Source organism: Canis aureus, chromosome 8 (genome assembly GCF_053574225.1).
Source record: "Canis aureus isolate CA01 chromosome 8, VMU_Caureus_v.1.0, whole genome shotgun sequence".
Taxonomy (NCBI): domain Eukaryota; kingdom Metazoa; phylum Chordata; class Mammalia; order Carnivora; family Canidae; genus Canis; species Canis aureus.
The window spans coordinates 51,613,757-51,636,350 of NC_135618.1; the positions used below are offsets into that span (position 1 = coordinate 51,613,757).

The 22,594-nt window shown below is 41.7% G+C and overlaps 1 protein-coding gene across 4 annotated transcripts in view; it reads right to left on the reverse strand.

Moving 5' to 3' along the window:
- Positions 1-20,228, reverse strand: part of SMG1 (SMG1 nonsense mediated mRNA decay associated PI3K related kinase) — a 107,557-nt gene extending 87,329 nt beyond the window's left edge. For 3 of the 4 annotated variants that reach the window (XM_077906750.1, XM_077906749.1, XM_077906752.1), the window contains exon 1: positions 19,757-20,227. In XM_077906750.1, coding sequence (XP_077762876.1) covers positions 19,757-19,845 — 89 coding nt within the window. In that variant the 5' untranslated portion in view covers positions 19,846-20,227. Of the gene's footprint in view, positions 1-19,756 lie in introns of all 4 variants that reach the window. The other variant, XM_077906751.1, reaches the window with a different exon arrangement.
- Positions 20,229-22,594: the final 2,366 nt, after the last annotated feature.

Consider the following 22,594-nt stretch of genomic DNA (forward strand, 5'->3'; position numbering starts at 1 on the left):
AGGGGACTACCAATGTTGCCTATCACACACTCCCATTGCCTAGATGGCATATAAGTTACCTGTTGACTAACTGATCACCCATTCTCCTAACTGAGGCCTTTCTCTCAACTGTGGAATACAGTTTCCTCACCAAAATCAACACTAACTTTTCTTCAACACACACTTCCTAAGCATTCTATTCAAATCAATATTTTATTGATCATTTACTACAAAAGCATTAACTAAGAACTAATGTCTCCAAAAGGTGAACTAAGATGGTTCCAATCTTGTTAAGAATTTATAATCTAAAAGAACAGAAGTGTAAAGTCAGAAGTTTCAACTAGGAGTGTAAAATGCTCTCTGATTTCAGGGAAAAAAAAAAAAACCTCCCATTATTCAGCTCCTTCCTCAAACTCTCAAAATGTGTACCAAACTAGTTTGCACTTAGTAGTTATATACTAGCTTCAATTTCCCCACTTGTTTGAGATGTTAGCAGAGGATACGATCTTATACCACACAACTTTCATAGGGAAAAGAACAGCATAGTGGTTCCAGCATAGAGAGCGGAGGGATACAGACAGATTAGATGATGATCTTCGTTCAAACTCTATTACAATTACTTAAAATAAGTAAAAATTAGTCTTCTAAGTTAAACTTCAATAACTAAAATTTGACCTATGCATATGATCTTAGGAGTAACTTTTATGGGGCACCTGGGTAGCTCAATTGGTTAAGCATCTGCCTTTGGTTCCAGTCATGACCTTGGGGTCCTGGAATGAAGCCAGGCTATCAGGCTCCCTGCTCAGCAGGAAGTCTGTCTCTTACTCTCTTTCTCAAACAAATAAATAAGATCTTTTTTTAAAAAGTAACTTTTATGAACACAGAAAAGCCACCAAAATTAGAAAGGGCTGCCTCAACAATACACTTAAATTCTGAATTTTTATTTTATAAAAATAATGCATTTTAAAGTCATATATTTTTGTTGCATTTCATTTTTTTTATTTTTTAAAGATTTTAGGGATCCCTGGGTGGCGCAGCGGTTTGGCGCCTGCCTTTGGCTCAGGGCGCGATCCTGGAGACCCGGGATCGAATCCCACGTCAGGCTCCCGGTGCATGGAGCCTGCTTCTCTCTCTGCCTGTGTCTCTGCCTCTCTCTCTCTCTCTGAGTGTGACTATCGTAAATAAATAAATTTTTTAAAAAAATGTTTAAAAAAAAAAGATTTTATTTATTCATGAGAGACAGAGAGAGAGAGAGAGAGATGGAGAGAAAGAGGCAGAGACACAGGCAGAAGGAGTAGCAGGCTCCATGCAGGGAGCCTGACATGGGACTAGATCCGGGATCTCCAGGATCAGGCCCTGGGCTGAAGGCAGGGCTAAACCGCTAAACCACTGAACCACCCGGGCTGCCCCTTTTGTTGCATTTCAAAGGGTACTATCAAGAGAGTGAAAAGACAACTCACAAAATCAGCAAAAATATTTGCAAATCATGTACCTTACAAGAGTCTAGTACCCAAAATAAAAACTCCTATAATTCAACAAAAAGATACACAATCCAATTTTTAAAAGAGCTTAAATATTTGAACAGCAATATTTCTCCAAAGATCTACAAATGGCCGATGAGCACATAAAAAACTGCTCAACATAATTATGACCAAGAAAATGTAAATCAAAACCACAATGAGAAATCACACCCACTTAGGATAGCCATAATTAAAAAAAAAAAAAAAGTGTTGCAAATATACTGAAAAAATGGAACCCTCAATAACTGATGGGAATGTAAAATGGTACAAACACTTGAGAATTTGGCAAGAAGCACCTGAGTGCTTCAGTCAGTTAAGCGTCCACCTTCAGCTCAGGTCATGATCCCAGAGTCCTGGGATAGAGTCCCACATTGGGCTCACTGCTGGCTAGGGAGCCTGTCCCCCCCCCCCCCACTCGTGCTCGTGCTCTCTCTCTCAAATAAATAAATAAAATATTTAAAAAGAAAAGAAAAATTTGGCAATTCAAGTCAAACAAACAAAAATTACCATTTGACCCAGCAAATCCACTAGGTATATGCCCAAAAGAGCTGACAGCAGGTCTGCTCACAAAAATTTGTGAATGTTCATGACACTATTCACAATAAAGTAAGGGTGGAAACCCAAATGTCCAAAGAATGAATGGATAAACCAAATGTGGTATATATCCATACAATGAAAGATTATGAATTCCAAATTAAGATTCCATAAAAAGGAATGAGTACTGATACCTGCCATACATGGATGAAGCTTGAAACTTTATGCTAAGTGAAAGAGGCTAGAAACAAAAGGCTACATATTATATGATTCCATTTATATAAAATATACAGAATAGGCAAATCCATAGAGAAAGTAGATTTACGGTTGCCAGGGGGTGAGAGGAGGGGAGAACAGTAAGGGACTACTTAAAGGGTACGTGGTTTCTGTTTGGGGTGATGAAAAGTTCTGGAACTAGATAGTGGTGATGGTTGTGCAACATCATGAATTTACAGTTGACTCTTGAACAACACAGATTTGAACTGCACTAGTCCATTTATATGAGGACACACAGTACAGTAATGTAAACATACTTTCTCTTCCTTATAATTTTAACATTTTTCTCTTCTCTAGCTTATTGTAAGAATATAGTAAATAACGCATATAACACACAAATACGTGTTAACTATCGTAAGGCTTCCGTTTAACAGCTGGCTGTTAGTAGTTAAGTTTCAGGGAAGTCAAAAGTTATCAACGGGGGGGGAGAAGGGGGGGTGTCAGCATTTCAACCTCTACACTGTTTAAGGGTCAACTGTACTTGGTACACTGAATTGTAAAATGATAAACTTTATGTGCATTTTACCACAATTTTTTTTTAATTTAGGACATTCTTGAGGCACCTGGGTGGCTCAATTATGGAATGTGCAACTCCTGATCTTGGGGTTGTGAATTTGAACCCCATGTTGGGTGTAGAGAATACTTAAAATATATATATTTAAAGAAAAAAAATCTATGGCATTCTTGAAAAGATCAAATTATAAGGAAAAAAAGACCAGAGGTTATCAAAGGCTGAGAGTAGAAGATGACTATAAAGGGGCACAAGGAAACGTTTTGGGATGATTGAACTATTCTATAGCTTGCTGAAGTGGTCATGTTTACAACATTACATGCATTTGTCAAAACTCAAAGAACTATATACCATGTAAATGAAACCTCAATAAATCTGACTTTAAAGAAACATCTTGGGATCCCTGGGTGGCGCAGCGGTTTGGCGCCTGCCTTTGGCCCGGGGCGCGATCCTGGAGACCCGGGATCGAGTCCCACGTCGGGCTCCCGGGGCATGGAGCCTGCTTCTCCCTCTGCCTGTGTCTCTGCCTCTCTCTCTGTGTGACTATCATAAATAAAAAAAAATAAATAAAAATAAAAAAATAAAAATAAAGAAACATCTTTACAGTAAAGGTATAATAGATAAAAGACTTGATTTGTTTTTACTAATTAATACTTCAGTATTTTAGGTTTTATATTGTTTACTATATTTAACTATTCTTTTTTTTTTATTTTTTTATGATAGTCACACAGAGAGAGAGAGAGAGAGAGAGAGAGGGGCAGAGACACAGGCAGAGGGAGAAGTAGGCTCCATGCACCGGGAGCCTGACGTGGGATTCGATCCCGGGTCTCCAGAATCGCGCCCTGGGCCAAAGGCAGGCGCTAAACTGCTGCGCCACCCAGGGATCCCATATTTAACTATTCTAAATAGAAAGGCAACATGTGGCACCAGCTTTAAGTTCACTGTGCACAATGAAACCAAAGACCCGTTAGTGTCTGAACTGATTAATCACACCTAAGAACTGGAACTTAAAGCTCAGAAAGGATTTACCTAGCCAAGATACAGAAACAAAACAGCTCTCATATCAGTAAAAGATAACTATTACTGACATTAACAGTAACAAATTCTAAATATCTAGCAAAATAGCAATTCACTCTATCAATGCCTGAGAAACATCTAAAATAGTCCCTATAACACTTTACTAAGAAAGAAAAAAACTATAAATTCTTAATATTTTATCGCCTACCCATTTTGATACCTTTCTAATTTTTTTTTTTTAATTTATTTATGATAGGCACACAGTGAGAGAGAGAGAGAGAGAGAGAGAGAGAGGCAGAGACACAGGCAGAGGGAGAAGCAGGCTCCATGCCCCGGGAGCCCGACGTGGGACTCGATCCCGGGTCTCCAGGATCGCGCCCTGGGCCAAAGGCAGGCGCCAAACTGCTGCACCACCCAGGGATCCCCAATACCTTTCAAAATTGTGGCTAAATTCTTAATAACTGACCACTGAGACAGTACAAAAAATTTTTAGAAAAATTCAAAACCACTAACTCTGATAAAATCAGAAAATCACTGGCTGAGACAGAGACATGAGAAAATCCACTGCTAATTAAAGTATTCCAAGGTTCTGTACATTATCTAGCATAAATTCTTATCTTACCTGGTGCTAAGAATATTTGCAGTTATAAAACCTGGTATACTTTTAATCTCCAACACAAATGTGAATTCAGGTTCAGTATTTAACAGAAATAATTGGGTTATGCTAAACAGTTCACTAAAGGCTCATGAATCTAAGGCACCATGTTAATTTGACTCACTTTCTCCTGGCCTTTATTTTTAACCCAAGCTAGCTGACTGCCTTAAAAAGAAACCCTGCTTCAGCTCCCATTTGTATTGCTTATCTTCCTCTTTTGTCAGCAAGTCCTGGAAGTACTTTAGAAACATCCCATTCAGCCTGGGAAACTGCCAAGACTGGAAGGAAATCTCTTACTCCATGACCTCCCCAGCAGAGGAAGGACAAAGACTGAAAATCTACAGAGAAACCTGCCCACTCCTTCACCCACAACCCTGAAGGCTCTCCAGTTAAATGCCAAACATGGCCTGTTAAGACAGAGAAGGTTAGTTAGCGAAGAATCACTAACACCTAAAAACTAAAGAAATCCCAAAAGGAGTAGTCTTGAAACCAGACTGGGACTTTATCATCGAGGAAAAGGCAGAGTGTTTTATCAGTATAAAAATGTATGTAACCATCTTTTAAAAGTCCTGAAAACAGGCAAATACTGACTGTAGAGTTATTCAGATAAAGTTCCTCTAGTAGACCCAAGCATATCCCCAAAGGACTGACAGGCTTGTTGAAATTCTCCAACAATTACATATTTTAGATCTTCTATTTTTTTAAACATTTAATTTATTTCAGGCAGAGAGAGAGAAAGAGAGCAAGAGAGAGAGAGAGCATGCATACTCATTAACAGGGAAGAGAGGGAAAATGAGAAGTCCCAGACGTGGGGCTCAATCCCAGCACCCTGAGATCATGACCTGGGCCAAAGGCAGATGTTTAACCGTCTGAGCCACCCAGGAGCCCCTTAAATCTTCCCTTTAAAAATAATCCTAAAACAGGGGGCAGCCCAGGTGGCTCAGTGGTTTAGCACCGCCTTCAGCCCAGGGCATGACCCCAGGGTCCTGGGATCAAGTTCCCATTGGGGTCCCCACAGGGAGCCTGCTTCTCCCTCTGCCTATGTCTCTGTCTCTCTGTCTCTCATGAATGAATAAGTAAAATCGTCAAATAAATAAAAATAATCCTAAAACACACTATAGTTGCTTTCAAAAATAAATGTACTGTGTCACAGGGAAATATCATTACAACTTTTTTTTATAGGTTGACACTGGTAAAGAAAAACGATGTGGTTGCCAAAAATCACTTGTAACACATTAAGAAAAAAACAAATATTACGCAATTTAGAAATAAGTACTTTTAAAGAAAACTATTATCAAGTTAGGCACTATTGCCACAATGGTATGATACACCCTACGAATCTTGGGCAGTCATGATTTTAGGGTATCAAAAGAGCAATATTCTACCCTGCACTCCTTAACACGTAACAGCCTTAAATATGATGACAAATACGGAAGACTCTTTCTGGATTACGTATTCCACGCTAGTGATTCTTAAAAGGAGGAAAAAACTAACAAATATCTTTAGTGCATTCTCAAATTATACACATGACCCCTACCCAACCCTCTTAAAAAATAAATAAACCTGGGCAGCCCCAGTGGTGCAGTGGTTTAGCGCCACCTTCAGCCCAGGGCCTGATCCTGGAGACCAGGGATAGAGTCCCACATCAGGCTCCCTGCAGCCTGCTTCTCCCTCTGCCTGTGTCTCTGCCTCTCTCTCTCTCTCTCTCTCTGTGTGTGTGTGTCTCATGAATAAAAAAATCTTTAAAAAATAAATAAATAAAATAAAATCTTTACTAAATAAATAAATAAACCTTAGAGAATAATCTAAAAAAAATCTTGGTTCTAACTTTATAACATTATACTAAGACACCAGGTGGACTTTTTTTTTTTTTTTAAGATTTTATTGATTTATTCATGAGAGACAGAGAGAGGGGCAGAGACATAGGCAGAGGGAGAAGCAGGCTCCATGTGAGGAGCTCAATGTGGGAGTTGATCCCATATCCGGGATCACGCCCTGAGCCAAAGGCAGATGCTCAACTGCTGAACCACCCAGATGTCCCAACAGGTGGACTGTTAAATGGACTCTAATCCCCCATAACACCTATAAGACCTAGTTCCTTATGTCTCCTGGGGTATAATGGTAATGAAACATCCTACCTGTAATCAGACGTAAATATTTATGGTAAACCCTACTACTTAATCACTGGGACCTCTGCTTTAGGGGTGATCTTGAAATAACCACTTCCTATTACTTAAAATATAAATAAATAGAAAGGTCTCAGAAAAATCTGAAAAGATATGGTCTCCTAATTCAGTTAGCTGGGAAAGGAAGCTACTTTTCAAAATAACCACACTCTTCTTCTAACCATAGGAAAATTCATTAAGGAAGACAGTTTTGGTAGTTACTGAAACATAGTAGCAAATGGAAATCAACTGGGAAACACTGCTCCCACTGTGCTCAAAGGCAGCAAGAAATATGTTGAGGTATTTAAAAGTACTTAGCCTTGGGGCACCTGGCTTGCTTAGCTGGTGGAGTATGCAATTCTTGATCTCTGGGTTATGAGTTCAAGCCCCACATTGGGTGTAGGGAATTACTTTAAAAAAAAAAAAATTAAGAGGAAAAAAGGTATTTAGTCTTAAGTTTAAGAAAGTTATGAAACAGTACAAAATCATCACTTAAGCCACTTTACACCCACAAGGTCTATGCAAACTGTATCTTTTTCTTCTCAGAGTTTATACTAAACACACTTTAATCAGATTGACTTAAGTGGTTTAAAAACAGAAACTTTCCTAATTCCCTTTTACAACAAAAAAGATCAACATTTCTAGATAAGTTCCTTAAGAGACAGTATTTACTCATTTTGAGTAAATTTATAGTGCAATAATTTAAAATAGAACCAAATTCTCATGATAGCTCAATACTGTACACATGCACACAATGATAAAATTTCAATGATTCCTATCCTTGTTTTGAAGATACATTATTTTTAAAGTACTTCAAACTATTACACCGGCAGAGCATATCCTTTCCACGATTCTATGATTCATCCTCCCTACTCGCTTTAAAACATTAATACCAGATGGTGGGAAGAAAGGGAGCAATGCAGCATCCAACCAATGTTCCTAAAGAATCAGTTCTTTAAATTCCAACTGTATAATAAAAGTTAACAAAGGTACAAACTTCTTTTTTATCCATATCTTCTCCATTTAATTCTGGCACCTGCCCTCCAATAGTTAGTAGTCCCAAAGATTAGATTTTTTTTTCCTGGCTCACAATTTCAAATGGTATGAAGTCGTCTTTAAGTGTGAATAGTAAGATAGAAAAAAATCATGCAGATTTACAGTCAAATTCCTCATTACCCAACCTGAAGCAGGCTTACATAATGGAAGCACACTAAAAAATGTAGAAAGAGAACCACTGCTATACTGAGATCAATTAATGGCATATCCACAAATTTTTTAAAAATAAATAGTATATTTTGCTTTATTTTTTAAAGATTTTATTTACTTATTCATGAGAGACAGAGAGAGAGAGAGAGAGAGGCAGAGACACAGGCAGAGGGAGAAGTAGGCTCCATGCAGGCAGTCCGATGCGGAACTTGATCCCAGGACTCTAGGATCACACCCTGGGCCAAAGGCAGGCGCCAAACCACTGAGCCACCCAAGCATCCCAATAAATAGTATCATTTATTTATCACAATACTTCATATAAATAATATTTTTAAATAACCTGCCACACCTAATAGAAATTTAACAATTGTATATGCTCCAATCAATATACCCTCAGATATACTTTTTTTTTTTTTAAAGATTTTATTTATTTATTTGAGAGAGACCACAGAGAAGAGAGCTCACAAGCAGAAGGAACGGGTAGGGATAGAAGCAGATTCCTTGCTGAGCAGGGAGCCCAATGCAGGGGCTCAATCCCAGGACTCTGGGATCATGACCTGAACTGAGGGCAGGCGCTTAACCAAGTGAGGCACCCAGGCACCCCATGAGACACAGTCTTTATAAAATTTTTGGAATTACTACACACATATATGACCACACAAGTACTACAAGAAAAAAATGAACTGATGAATCACTAAACTCTACCTCTGAAACTAATAATTCACTATATGTTAATTAATTGAATGTAAATAGAAGTAAATTAAATTTTTAAAAAATATACAGTAAGTTTAAAAAATGGAATGTGAACTAGTCTGTGAGCATGAATGTAGTAAACTTTAAAACTTTTTGAGGAAGAGATAAAAGGGGCAGGATCTTTAAAATTTCAAATTTGATTCAGACATGGCAGCATATAAATAGCATTTGTGTAGCACTTAAATAATTTTCAAAGTAATTTTCCAAACTTAAACCCTCATAACCCTACATCTTAGGGAAGGCAAGAATTACCACCTCAGAGGAACAGCTGGGTAGTGCCAATACAAAGGACCTTTGTCTTCCCATTTTTTAGTCCACTGTTATTTTCACGAAACTAGCCTCTCCTAAGATAAATATCTGTCAAGGATCAATACTAAAAATGCACATATTCTTAAAAATAAACACACCTGAGAGAGGAACATAAAACACACTGGTTCTATTCCTAACTTCTCCAATGCAATTATATTAAGACAGCAAGTGGATTTTTATTTTTATTTTTTTTTTGCAAGTGGATTTTTAAATGAACTAAGTGTGGGGAGAACAGCACTACTAAAGTATTATATCCTAATAAAAGTAAAAACATAGGGAATACTAGTATTACAGTAACTATACAAGATAGGCCACTTAAAGAAAGGTTTCTTTTACAAAACTTTTATAGTCAGCCATTTGATTACTCCCAACACATACAACCTTTATGAAATGCAACTTCAATTTTAATTTCAGTATTTTTAAAGATTTTTATTTTTTTTGAGAGAGTAAGAGAGAACATGCACACATGCAGGGGGAGGGACAGAAAGTGACAGAGAGAGAGAGAGAGAGAGAGAGAGAGAATGAATCCCAAGCAGACTCTGTCTTGAGTAGAGTATGACTCGAGGCTGGATCCCACGACCCTGATATCACAACCTGAATGGAAATAAGAGTCACCCAAATGCCCCTTCATTTCAGTGTTTTCAAAAAAAGGAATAAGATACTACACACTAAAATACTATCAATATTTAAAATTGTGACAGAATTAATCATTTTTAACGGTCAGCATTCTAATTCAAGTCCTTCAAAAACAATACAGTGTCTTAAGGTAAATTCCTTTTTTTTTTTTTAAACTCTACCCCCAACATGTGGCTCAAACTCAACCATGAGATCAAGAGTCACATGCTCTAAAACTGAGCTAGCCAGGTGACCCAAGGTAGATTCCTTAAACCTGACTAAAGAACAAACACTAAATCTCAAGTTTCATAGTCCTGCTGTTGGGAAACCTGCCACATTTTCATTTTTCTTCACATTTACCCAAAGAATATAAGGATAGGCCAAGAAAAATCTTTTTTGGAAAGAAAATCCAGGATGTGTTTTCAAGTAAATATATATTAATTCAACTGAACTACACTATGTGATACTGGTGATCGATCACCTTTGGGATTTTTTAAACCAGAATCTAACCTAATCAGAGTCATATTCTACAGATGACAAAAATTTGACACATTTCCTATTAATAGGTTTTTCTGTCTGAATTCTGGCAAATCTCAAGAATCCAACATAATATCTGGCAATAGGGCAATGAATCTGAATGTCCAGTGTTAGAATCAAAACGAAGTCTGAAAATGCAGCACTACACTTCAGACAAGGAATTCCAGAGTTCATATTATCAGGAATATAAAACAAGGGACACCCTCAAGAGTCTGAACACCGGGATCCCTGGGTGGCGCAGCGGTTTGGCGCCTGCCTTTGGCCTAGCGCGCGATCCTGGAGACCTGGGATCGAATCCCACGTCGGGCTCCTGGTGCATGGAGCCTGCTTCTCCCTCTGCTTGTGTCTCTGCCTCTCTCTCTCTCTCTGTGTGACTATCATAAATAAATAAAAATTAAAAAAAAAAAAAAGTCTGAACACCAAGAGTTGTCATGGGCTGCTTCAAGGAACTAAATATTCCAAGATGAAAGTTAAAATTTCAAACACACATACACACACACCTATCTTTTAAAATCAGATTAAGGGCACCTGGCTGATTTAGTCCACAGAGCACGCAAATCCTGATCTAGAGGTCATAAGGTCAAAGCCCCACATTGGGCATAGGGCCTACCTAATTAAAAATACATAAAAAATAAAATCAGAAGATTAAAATGCTAAAGAGGAGATAGTAAAAACAAATTTCCAATGAACAAATTCAAATAAAAGGGAAAAATTAAATTCAAAGAGCTTTAGTTTAGTTTAAAAAAAAAAAAAAAACAATGTTGTCAATGCTGTCATATATGAGGGAAAAACAAGTATCTATCAGTATATAGCCCATGAGAGACTTATTAGTGGAGCCTTCTCCCTATTCACCAGAAAAGGTATTAAGTATTTTGGAAGACACCAAAAATAAAGATCTAATAAAAACTAAGTTAAACAACATCTTTTAAAAACCCGCAGACAAAAGAAAAAAAAAAAAAAACTGCAGACAAAAAAATACAAATAAAAACCTGCAGACAAATACATGAGTATTCAATTATCTTAGACCATTAAAATTTTTTTTTTGTGGACAATAAGAACACTGCTGAGATTCTCTAAGATGCTAAAAAGAGGGGCACCTAAGTGCTTAACCTCAGCTGGTTAAGCATGGGACTCTTGATTTCAGCTTGGGTCATGATCTCAGGGTCATGAGGGCTCTGCACTAAGTGGAGTCCACTTGAGATTCTCTCCCTCTCCCTCTGCTCCTTCCCACTGTGTGTGTGCACATTCTCTCTAAATAAATGAATAAAACCTTAAAAGATGCTAAAAAGAAGAAAAAAGTAGTGCCTCTTCTTATAAACAAATAACATAACTTAGGAACTCCACATTAAAAAACAAAACAAAATTTATCCTGATATCAGAAGCCCATCTAAAAAAAAGATTTTAAAAAATAAACACAAAAAGGCTTTAGGGGTACCTGGGTGGCTCAGTCGGTTGAGCAGCCAGCTCTTGATTTTGGCTCAGGTCATGATATAGGGGTCCTGGGATCAAGTCCCCATTGGGCTCCACACTCAGAGGGGAGCCTATTTCAGGATTCTGCCCCTCCCCCTGCTCAAGCACACATTTCTAATAAACACAAAAAGCTTTTTAAAAGTTTTTATTTTTAATTTTTTAAAATTTTTTTATTTATTTATGATAGTCACACAGAGAGAGAGAGAGGCAGAGACACAGGCAGAGGGAGAAGCAGGCTCCATGCACCCGGAGCCCAACGTGGGATTCGATCCCGGGTCCCCAGGATCGCGCCCTGGGCCAAAGGCAGGCGCCAAACCACTGCGCCACCCAGGGATCCCTAAAAGTTTTTAAATAGGAGTGCTTAGGTGGCTCAGGTTAAGTGTCTAACTCTTGATTTCAGCTCAGGTCATGATCTCAAGGTTTTTTTTTTTTGTTTTTTTTTTTTAAATATTTTATTTATTTATTCATTATAGTCACAGAGAGAGAGAGAGAGGGGCAGAGACACAGGCAGAGGGAGAAGCAGGCTCCATGCACCGGGAGCCCGACGTGGGATTCGATCCCGGGTCTCCAGGATCCCGCCCTGGGCCAAAGGCAGGCGCCAAACCGCTGCGCCACCCAGGGATCCCCGATCTCAAGGTTTTGAGATCAAGCTCAGCATCAGGCTCTTCACTGGGTATGGAGCCTGCTTAAGATTCTCTTTCTCCCTCTCCCCCTCCTCCTCTAACAAATAAAAAATAAATGAAAGCTTTTAAAATAATAAATATGATGGGGCAACTGGGTGGCTCAGTGGTTGGATCGCCTGCTTTGGGCTCAGGGCATGGTCCCAGGATCAAGTCCCACATCAGGCTCCCTGCAGGGAGCCTGCTTCTCCCTCTGCCTCTGTCTCTGCCTCTCTCTCTCTGTGTCTCTCATGAATAAATAAAATATTTAAAAATAGAATAATAAACATGAGAGCCTAGGCATACTATGTTAATATGAATAATAACATTAAGCTCCCAAAAAATAACTTCCGGCAAGAATATAATTCCCTTTTTAAAAAAGGTATGAACATTAGTATGAAAGAAGTAATTCACCATGTTGAGAAATCTGTTGACTCTGGAAAAAATTTTTTTTATTTTTTTGGAAGCTCCATACCCCTATGGGAGTTCAATTCAGGACCCCAAGATCAAGAGTCGCATGCTCTCTACTGACCAAGCCAGCCAGGTGCCCTTGGTTCTGGAAAATTTTGAGGTCATTCATTTCCCAATCAGGAGATATACAAGGGACTCAGGCATTCTAGTGGAATGTCAGAAGTGCTTCACTTTTAGTGATTAGGTTGTTTAAATAATGTACAAATAGGTACAACAGATATGGGGTAAGATGTGTAAAAGAACTTTATATATGTAAGCAGGGTATTTTTTCATGAAGGATAAAAACTATGAATCTTAAATAAACATATTCTTTCTTCTGTAAAAGAGCAGGCCACACTAGAACATTGTCTCTTTAAACCTGTTCAATCAGCTTATTTAAATTGCTGCCTCAGGCTAACCAGGCTGCTATACAAGGAACAGTTCCCTTCAAAAGCCTCCCACAGTAACAGTGTTATAGAGTTAACTCTAAATACAGAAACAAACTTGCAGAATTCCATTTTCATGTATTTACTTGAGGAAGGACACTCAAATACAGAGTGTATACTATTTTTCAAGAAAGCTCTATGCTGGGATGCCTGGGTGGCTCAGCAGTTGGGCCTCTGCCTTTCAGCTCAGGGCGTGATCCCAGGGTCCTGGGTCAAGTCCCGCATCGGGCTCCCCAGAGGGAGCCTGCTTCTCTGTCTGCCTAAGTCTCTGCCTCTCTCTCTCTGTGTCTCTTATGAATAAATAAATAAAATCTTGAAGAAAGAAGAAAGAAAGCAAGCAAGCTCTATGCTCAACTTGGGGCTTGAACTCACGACCCGGAGATCAAGAGTCACATGCTCTACCAACTACACCAGCAGGTAAGAAGAGAAAGGTAAAACCATTAAGATGCATGCACATGCGAAGATTATATTTTATTGTGGGAGACACACATGAAAATTTCATACAGTGTTAAGTGCAATGAAGAAATGTTAGAGGATGCTTCTTCCCAGTGAGGGGTGATATTTAGGATGAGACAGCATGAGGGCATCCAGGTCATTGTTCCCTAAGAAAAGCAATCTGTACAGTAGCTATACAGCCAAGAAGAGTGCATGCAAAGGCCCTAAGGCAGAAATGAACTTCAGGAGTGCTTTAGGGCAAGTAAGACACAGAAGCAGGGGAGAAAATGACAGGCTCAGCCCTCAAGAGACTTAAGAGATCAATCATTGAAGTGATAAGCTCAAGTTAGCTTTCACTGTATTACAGAGGATAGAGGTAACAGGGTAGGGATACGGGAAGTACAAAGTTTAGACTGGGGAGAGCACGAAAAACAACTAAGCAACAGTAGGTATTGACAGGGTAAAGAAAGGTCCGTGAATCTGTAGCTGATGGGAATAAATTTAGCCAAGAAAAGGAGCTCTTGTGTATCCCAGGACTAAAATGTCTAAAAACAGTTAAGAAGGGAACCACCAACTATAACTCTTCACAGGATCCTTAGATATCCCAAGAATGCATGTTTATGGCAAAAGAAAACAAATATGTTGAAGATGACAAAATTATCAAACTGCAGAAACCGTAAGTTGGTAATAAATTATAAGAATATTCAAAGATTTCCTTTCTACAGTAAATTTTAAGATAAGATTTACCTGTACACTCTGTTAGTTTGTTGTTTGGTTTTGGGGTTTTTTTGCAGGGGGGAATGTGGGCAGGGATGGAAAAGGAGTATAATCCAACTGAAAATGTGTATCTGTATCTTGAGTGGTCATACTTACACAGGTGTATAATTTGTAAAAATTCATGTAAGATCTATACACATGTCAATCTCATCTAAAAAAAAGTAACAGTGGACTAAAAAAATTTCAGGAGAAGAAATATACGCTCAATCACTAACATAAATGGAGAAAAACTAATACAATAGAAACATAAATGTCACAGCAGGAATTTAACAGGTTACACTCCACATTTAAAACAAATTAGTGCAATAAGCTTGAATATTTCATATAGAAATTAAACCACAGAATGCCTGCAACTTTTTCTTAGGCCTGTCTATACAAAAGGGAATATGTTTTATTCTATGGTCCCCAAAACAAAACTGGGAAAACTTTAGGAAAGCCAAAGGTAGGCAAACCAAAATAACAATATGAAGAGACACCAAACAAATGACTACTTGTGTGAATCCATAAAGAAAGGTCCACTGAAAAGAACCCCAGGGATTTATTTTAGGTGATGATAGTAAGGAAGAAAGTAAACAAGTTTCTACTATATGCCAAGCAGTGAAGGCAGGAAATCTTAATTAAAAGTCGTGAGAATTCAAATAAACCAATAAACAAAAAGCAGAAATAGACCCATAAATACACAGAACAAATTGATGATTGCCAGAGGGGAGCAGGGAGGGGAGAAGGCAAAATGGGTGAAGTGGTTTGGGAGATACAGGCTTCCAGTTCTGGAATAAGTCAGAAGAATAAAAGTACAGCATAAGGAATATAGGGACGGAAAAAAAAAAAAAAGGGTGGTGAGAATTCAGTGTTCACAAGACACCATGGACCACACTCTGTTTTCTCTGTATGATCATTCCATTTAAGTGTCCTCAACCTAAACTGAACTATAAATAGATAAAAAGTATCACAGTAGTGACCAACCTCAAGCAACACCATATAAACACATGAGGGGCTTTTGCTTATGGAAATTCCCACATAGGGATCCTTGGGTGGCGCAGCGGTTTGGCGCCTGCCTTTGGCCCAGGGCGCGATCCTGGAGACCCGGGATCGAATCCCACATCAGGCTCCCGGTGCATGGAGCCTGCTTCTCTCTCTGCCTGTGTCTCTGCCTCTCTCTCTCTCTCTCTGTCTGTGACTTAAATAAATAAATAATAAATAAAATATTAAAAAAAAAAAAAGGAAATTCCCACATATTGGGCTGAATACTTTCATCTGAATTTAAATAATTAAATATAAACAGAATATTCAGGTCCTTAGCAGTCTCTTAAAGCTATGATTCAAGGCCTACAATACAGCTTCAATATAGTTCTTGAGCTCTCTTACTTGTGTAACTCCTCAAAACTATCCCATCCTTCTAACCAAACTGGAATTTTTTTTACCAAGGACAATTTGCATTTGCCACCTCCTTACTCATGTAGGGAGGGAAGGGGAAGACCCCCCCCCCCCCACACACACACACACTATCAAAATAGTACAGATCAATTTCATGGCCCCTCTGCCCTCTTCTCAACTGTACAGCTTTCCATTCTCTGACTCTCCAGGTTTTAAACTCTGTTAATTATGTATAAAAAAAATATCAAAGATTATATCACAATATCCTTTACTTTTTCCAAGACGTTTCTCCCATATTAACCTATAACCGCTTGGGAGAAGCAGGCTCCATGCAGGGAGCCTGACGTGAGAATCGATCCCGGGGTCTCCAGGATCACACCCTGGGCTGAAGGCGGCAATAAACCGCTGAGCCATCCAGGTTGCCCTAACCTATAACCTCCTTAAAGATAGTGGCTCTATTAGTCATAAAAATCTCTAAAAGATCAATAGAACCTAAAGTCAAATATTTTCATTGCATTAGAATGTTACATAATCTGTTATTAATACCCTCTGGTTATACTCCCAACTTAAAAAGGAACCAAAACAAAAGGGGGAAAAGATTCAACTTAAAGATACAATTGCCGATGTTTCATAAGGCTTATATTTTATAATGGAAAAAACAAACTTTCCCCGCAAATTAAACACCCATACAGAGTTATCTGATAAACCGCCATAGTATACGTGAAAATCTGTGGTAGAGAATTGATTACCATAAATTGTACTAAACTAAAGCTCTATTTATGGTCATCAAATCTATAACTCCATTTTTTTACTTTACGTATTTTACTATATTATGTATCTACAGACATTAAATAGTCTACAGAGTCATTAACAGCTAAACAGACAACTCTGGTTTCAAAACCCCAGCTTCTCACAATGCCAGACACTAGTTTCTATCTTTTCTATCTTCACAGTACTCTTCCTGTTTTTTGGTCTCAGACAATGGAGAATAAATAAAGTTACTTGTACTTTTGAGAACTTTAATCTGTCTACATTTTACCAAAAATGGAAGCTATTTTTAATATACAGTTTCATCATTATAGAGTTGTAAACAGATAAGTTTGGGCACTGTAAAACACCCAGTATAAATCTGTTAAAGTCCTAAGACTCCAAAGTATAGAAGTAAAATCCTGTTTTCTGTTGACCTGAATGCTTCTGAACTAATCTACATTTGACTCCAATGTCAAATTAGTCATGTCATTTTGGAATATTAGAATATATAATAATTATAGATTTAATTTTAAAACAAGTCCTTCTGATCTCTATCTGGATTGGTACAATTAGATTATATTCCAAAGCAAAGTCAAGAAAAGGACATGCTTTGGCTAGTGGCAATGATAAAACCATTCATTTGCCTAATTCTTAAATCTTAACTGAGAGTATAGTGAAGACTATCAACCAGTCCTATATAAATGCTTTCTGCAAAAGTATGCTTCTAGCAAAGATAGGCTTGTTCTATTGCCATTTGACACTGGTCTATTCAGCCACCTGGAACACTTCCTGTCAATATGTGTGAAGTATCACGTGTGACCACGACTGACTCAACAGTCGGTTTCCAGACTAACTGACAGACTAAAAGAAACAGACAAGAATTGCTTTTTTAAAATCGCACTTGTTTAGAAGTCTGAATCTAAGAAAAATAAAATCCGAGAAGTAATGGTACACCAAGCCAAATAATTTTCCTAAAAACTAAATGATTCACATGCACCATAAGGAATCTGCCTGCATCTGAAGATGTTTAGAAAAATAAATAGATCTCCATTTAAACAAAGAGGAAGATGAGGCTCTGTCAGTTAACTGGAGTCTGTCACCTTTTTAAAGAGTGAACAGAGTAACAACCTCATATTTAACTTAGGAAAAATTACGTCTTGGCAAACAAGGTACCATTCTTACCTTTTTGCTCCTGATTCTACAAAAAAAGTCAAATATTGCCAACATCCTAACCAACTGTTATGTTTCTCCATGTATGGAACTACACATCTCACAGTATCTATCTACCTGTAAGTTCTGAGACTTTGTTACAGAGAACAGCTTCAAAGAAAGCTTACAACTCCCCCCCCCCCAACAAAAACACCACACACAGCCAAGAACTAGAACACGTAAAGGAAGAAAACATGGATAATACTAATAATCTATGTACAGAGTCCATAAATATATAAGCCATTCTGCTTCCTATCTGTCAAATGAAGTCAAGTGACCCCAGCAGGCGGCTGCAACTTTGCTACTACGTTTACTTAGAATGACAAGCTACAATTTATTCTTTTCTAAAAGCTCTAGGATTATTTGTGAGGAGCACTTTAGTCTTCTACAGGGATATTAAATTATTTCATATAAAATAACCACAATACTGAAAAATAGTGGAAAATCCAATGTCAAAGAACTGTCAAATTGAAGCTCATTTATCATCTAATTTCATTACAAGCAAGGGGGAGAAAAAAAAACCTATTTCACACATTTCAATGTAAGTACAAAACAACTAAGAATGTCAATTACAGACTACAATTATTTAAACTAGTCAACTGGTTGTAGTTAAAGCACTAACAAACCCTAAGTGATAAAAGACTAGTAAAGCTAGGCTTTTCAATCTTTTTTAAAAGCTACTTAACAGCTCAATTCTAGAGTCAGACATTAACTTTTAAAGTCACCTAATTATATACAAATGTTCTCAACAGACACGGGATTTAGGAAGGCATATTAAAACAAGAGGTGTTACCGCCCATTACCCAAAGACTTTTCTATCAAGTCTTAAAAATGTTACATTCTAACATCTTCAATCATTTCCAGTACTGCTCAAGTTACATGTAACCATTAGGAAGCAAGTCAATCCCAACAATCTGTCTTAAGCACTTATCGGGCCAGTTGCAGGCCAATTGATAATTCAAGCGTGCTTCAAAGGACGAAAACTCCGCGAACGACAATACCCTAAAACGTTTAGGAAGTCCTTCGAAGGCTTTCAGTCCTAAATTAGGCACGTGACCCATGATCAATCAGAAAGACACAAAAACTGTGTGTATGTATATATATGTGTGTGTGTGTGTGTGTATACAGTGTGTATATATGTATAGTGTGTATATATATAGAACAAACCTATCTTTGCATATATGTACACATCTATACATATATATGTATGTATACGTATATATACAAATAAAAGTTGATGCTTCAAATATATTCCATTTCAGGGAGGCTCCAAAGAGGTCTGAGATCAAATCCCCTCCATGCAAAAGGTAATCCTCTACTCCTCCTTAGAGTCTTACTCAAAAGCCCCAAGTCTGGATTGCTCTCCACCAGGGTAACTGCCCCTGCACTTGGGGAGGGCGAGTGGGTCGGCCTCATTCCACGCCCCACAAGTGCCCTGTCTGAAGTCGGAGCAAAGCCTTGGGAGCGCTGAGGCTGGGGGGGGGGGGGTGTTTTTCGAAATATTAACACGTGCGGGCGGGGCGGGGGTAGTGGGGGGGAGCTCAGAGAAGGAATCAGTTAAGGAGCTTTTTTTTTTCCCTTTTTTTTTTTTTTTTTTTTTTTTGCGTGGGGGGCCAAGAAGCGAAGGTGTGACCCCGAGAGGGCCCTGGACTCCCGGGATCCCCGCCCCCCCCCCCCCGTACACACACACACACAAGTCCAATTCCAACTTGGCGGGTAGTAACCAGAAAGTCCGCCGCCGCCACCAGGAGGGCCCCCTTTCTCCACCCTCCGTGACCCGACTCCTAGGCCGCCGGGCGCCCCGGGTCTCGGCTCCGGCCCCGGGAGCGAAACGCGGGGCGGGCAGCCGTGTAGGCCTCGCCTCCCCCGGCCTTCCTCCCCCAGCCGGGGCGGGAGGGGACCCAGGAAGCCGCGCTCGGTTCCCCGGGGCGGGGGGGGGGGGGGGGGAGGGCCTAGGCCGCGCCTCCCGGCTCCGGCCCCCGGCTCCCGGCCCGAGGGCCCTAGGCCGCGGCCCGCCCGAGGCGGGGCCCGAGGCGGGGCCCGGGGCCGGGGCCGGGGCCGGGGCGGCGGGCCGGGGCCGGGGCGGCGGGCTGGGGCCGGCTCACCCACCTGGGTTGCCAGTCATTCCAGCTCCGCGGGTACTTGGTGCCGCCGCCGCCGCCGCTGCTCAGCCGAGACCCCGGGGCTCTGCGGCTCATTACCTTCCCCGACACGACATGGCCAAGCGCCGCCGCCCAGAGAAGCGCGAGTCGCCGCCCGAACCGACCGCCGCCGACGCTCCGCTCCCGCCCGGGGCAGAGGAGGAAGCCGAGCAGGAGCAGGAGGAGGAGGAGGAGGAGGAGGAGGAGGCGGCGGCGGCGGAGGGCGGGGGAGGCGGACGGCCGTTCCGGGTTCCGCCTGAGCCCGCAGCGCAGGACGAGGAGGCGGGAGCGGCGCCGCGAGGCGGAGGCGGGGGAAGGGGAGGCGACGTCTCTTCCAGGGCCGAGCGCGGCCCGCGACGCCGGGAACCAGAAGGAAGAGGACGGCGAGGAGGCGGTGGCGGCGGCTCCCCACGCTCACACAGCCACGGCTTCCCCGCCTCCCGGCTCCGCCCGCCGCGCCGCCGCTGCCGCACGGCATGCTGGGAGCGAGGGGCGGGGCCGGCGCCCGCCGGGCCGGGGAGAGGGGCGGGGCCGCCTGCGGGGGGCGGGGCCGGCGCCCGCCCGGCCAGCGGAGGGGGCGGGGCCGCCTGGGGGGGCGGGGCCGGCGCCCGCCGGGCCAGGGGAGTGGGGCGGGGCCGCCTGCGGGGGGCGGGGCCGACGCCCGCCCGGCCAGGGGAGAGGGGCGGGGCCACTGCGGGGGGCGGGGCCGGCTGCCGCGGGGGGCGGAGTCGGGCGGGCGAGGCCCTCGCGGATCGCCCTCCCGCGCCTCCCGCTCGCCTTCGGTCCCCGCGGACCGCGCCAAGGTCCCCGCCCCGCCCCGCCCCGCCGCGGGGGCTCTTGGGAGAGGGGGATCTCCGCCACCACCCCCCACGCGCACACCCTCCTAAACATTCTCCAGAAAACACCAGACCCGGGAGGGCTGGGCGGTCAGGTGTAAACAGGCATCCAATCGAGGACCTAGGGTGCCCTTGCGCGGGTGCGCGCGCGCTCTCACACACGCGCACACGCGCAGGCGTGCCCTGAAGGCTCACGTGTGCCCGTTTTCTCCACCCTATACGGAAAAAGTAAAAAAGAGAGAGAGGGTACATAGATATCCACCCACCCAGCCCCCACCTGAAATGTGCCCATGGAGTCCTGACACCTCGGCCATATCCTCAACGTTGTCAAAAACTAAGCTGAATACAAGGAGAAAAGGGGTATTCCCCTGTGCCCCGCAATCCCTGCCCCCTGCAATGTGAAGTGTGCTTTGAAATACTCTCACCTGAACAGTTAACCACCTTCTCCACTGGTAGGAGTCCGCCTGGTGAGTGGGCAGGGCCTCCCACCTGAGCACTTGCCCCCACCCCGACAGTCCCCCGAGGAAGATGTCACGAAACCATTGGATACATAATGTGGATGCAGATGCACAGAGGAAAGCTGCCCAAGATGTACATCTAACAACGGGAAGATCATCAAGAGGCTTCACATCAACCCAGAGGGTTTTAACCTACTTTATGTTGCAAGAAGACAGACTATATATCACTTGCGTAATTAAAAAATTGTTACCTAGAGTACTTGAAGATCTGAAGATCGTAAGTCTTTGATATTTCCACAGGCATACCCCTTCCTCCCTGGGCTCCTTGCTGATGATGCCCATGAAGCCACACTCAGGTAGGATCCTGCCAGTTCTAAAAGATGGAAAGTTAAGATTTTTTTTTTTAAGATTTTATTTATGTATTCATGAGAGACACACAGTGAGAGAGAGGCAAAGACACAGACAGAGGGAGAAGCAGGCTCCATGCAGGGAGCCTGAGGTGGGACTCGATCCCGGGTCTCCAGGATCACACCCTGGGCCAAAGGTGGAGCTAAACCGCTGAGCCACCCGGGCTGCTTAAGTTAAGATTTTCAAATGAACTTTTCTCCCCTCACTTGGCTTCCCCTCCATTTATTTTTTTTACTTTTTTTTTTAATAAAATCTTTTTTTTTCTTAATTTTTATTTATTTATGATAGTCACAGAGAGAGAGAGAGAGAGAGAGAGAGAGAGGCAGAGGGAGAAGCAGGCTCCATGCACCGGGAGCCCGACGTGGGATTTGATCCCGGGTCTCCAGGATCGCGCCCTGGGCCAAAGGCAGGCGCCAAACCGCTGCGCCACCCAGGGATCCCTTCCCCTCCATTTAGAGAAAAAGAAATGTCTGAACTGAGACTGATACTTGACTCAACACAGAAATCCCACCTAGATCAGACCCAAGCATGGTCATCTACGTGTGTTTAAAAAAATAATAATAGGGCAGTCCGGGTGGCGCAGCGGTTTAGCGCCGCCTGCAGCCCAGGGCGTGATCCTGGAGACCCTGGATTGAGTCCCACGTCGGGCTCCCTGCATGGAGCCTGCTTCTCCCTCTGCCTGTGTCTCTGCCTCTCATTCTCTCTCTGTGTTTCTATGAATAAATAAATAAAATCTTAATAATAATAATTAATAATAACGAGACCTACATTAAGGGCACCTGGATGGCTCAGTTAGTTAAACGTCTCCCTTCCACTCAGGTCATGATCTTGGGGTCCTGGAAATGAACCCCGCCTCGGTTATTAGAAATGACTGAAATATTTATTTTTGCTAAATTTCCCTTCTTTCCACCACCATGCATGCCTGTCTTGCAATCTGACTTGAAAGGCTCCCCTCCCAAAGCCTTTCCTTAATTGTAAGTTCTGAGCTTCCTTGGACCTGCTTTCCTCAGATCTTGACCTTTCTATGTTCCAGGTGAGTTAATGCTTCTCTCCTCCCGTCAGACCCATAAGCAAATAGCTGATGTGGCCAATTAATTGTTTTGA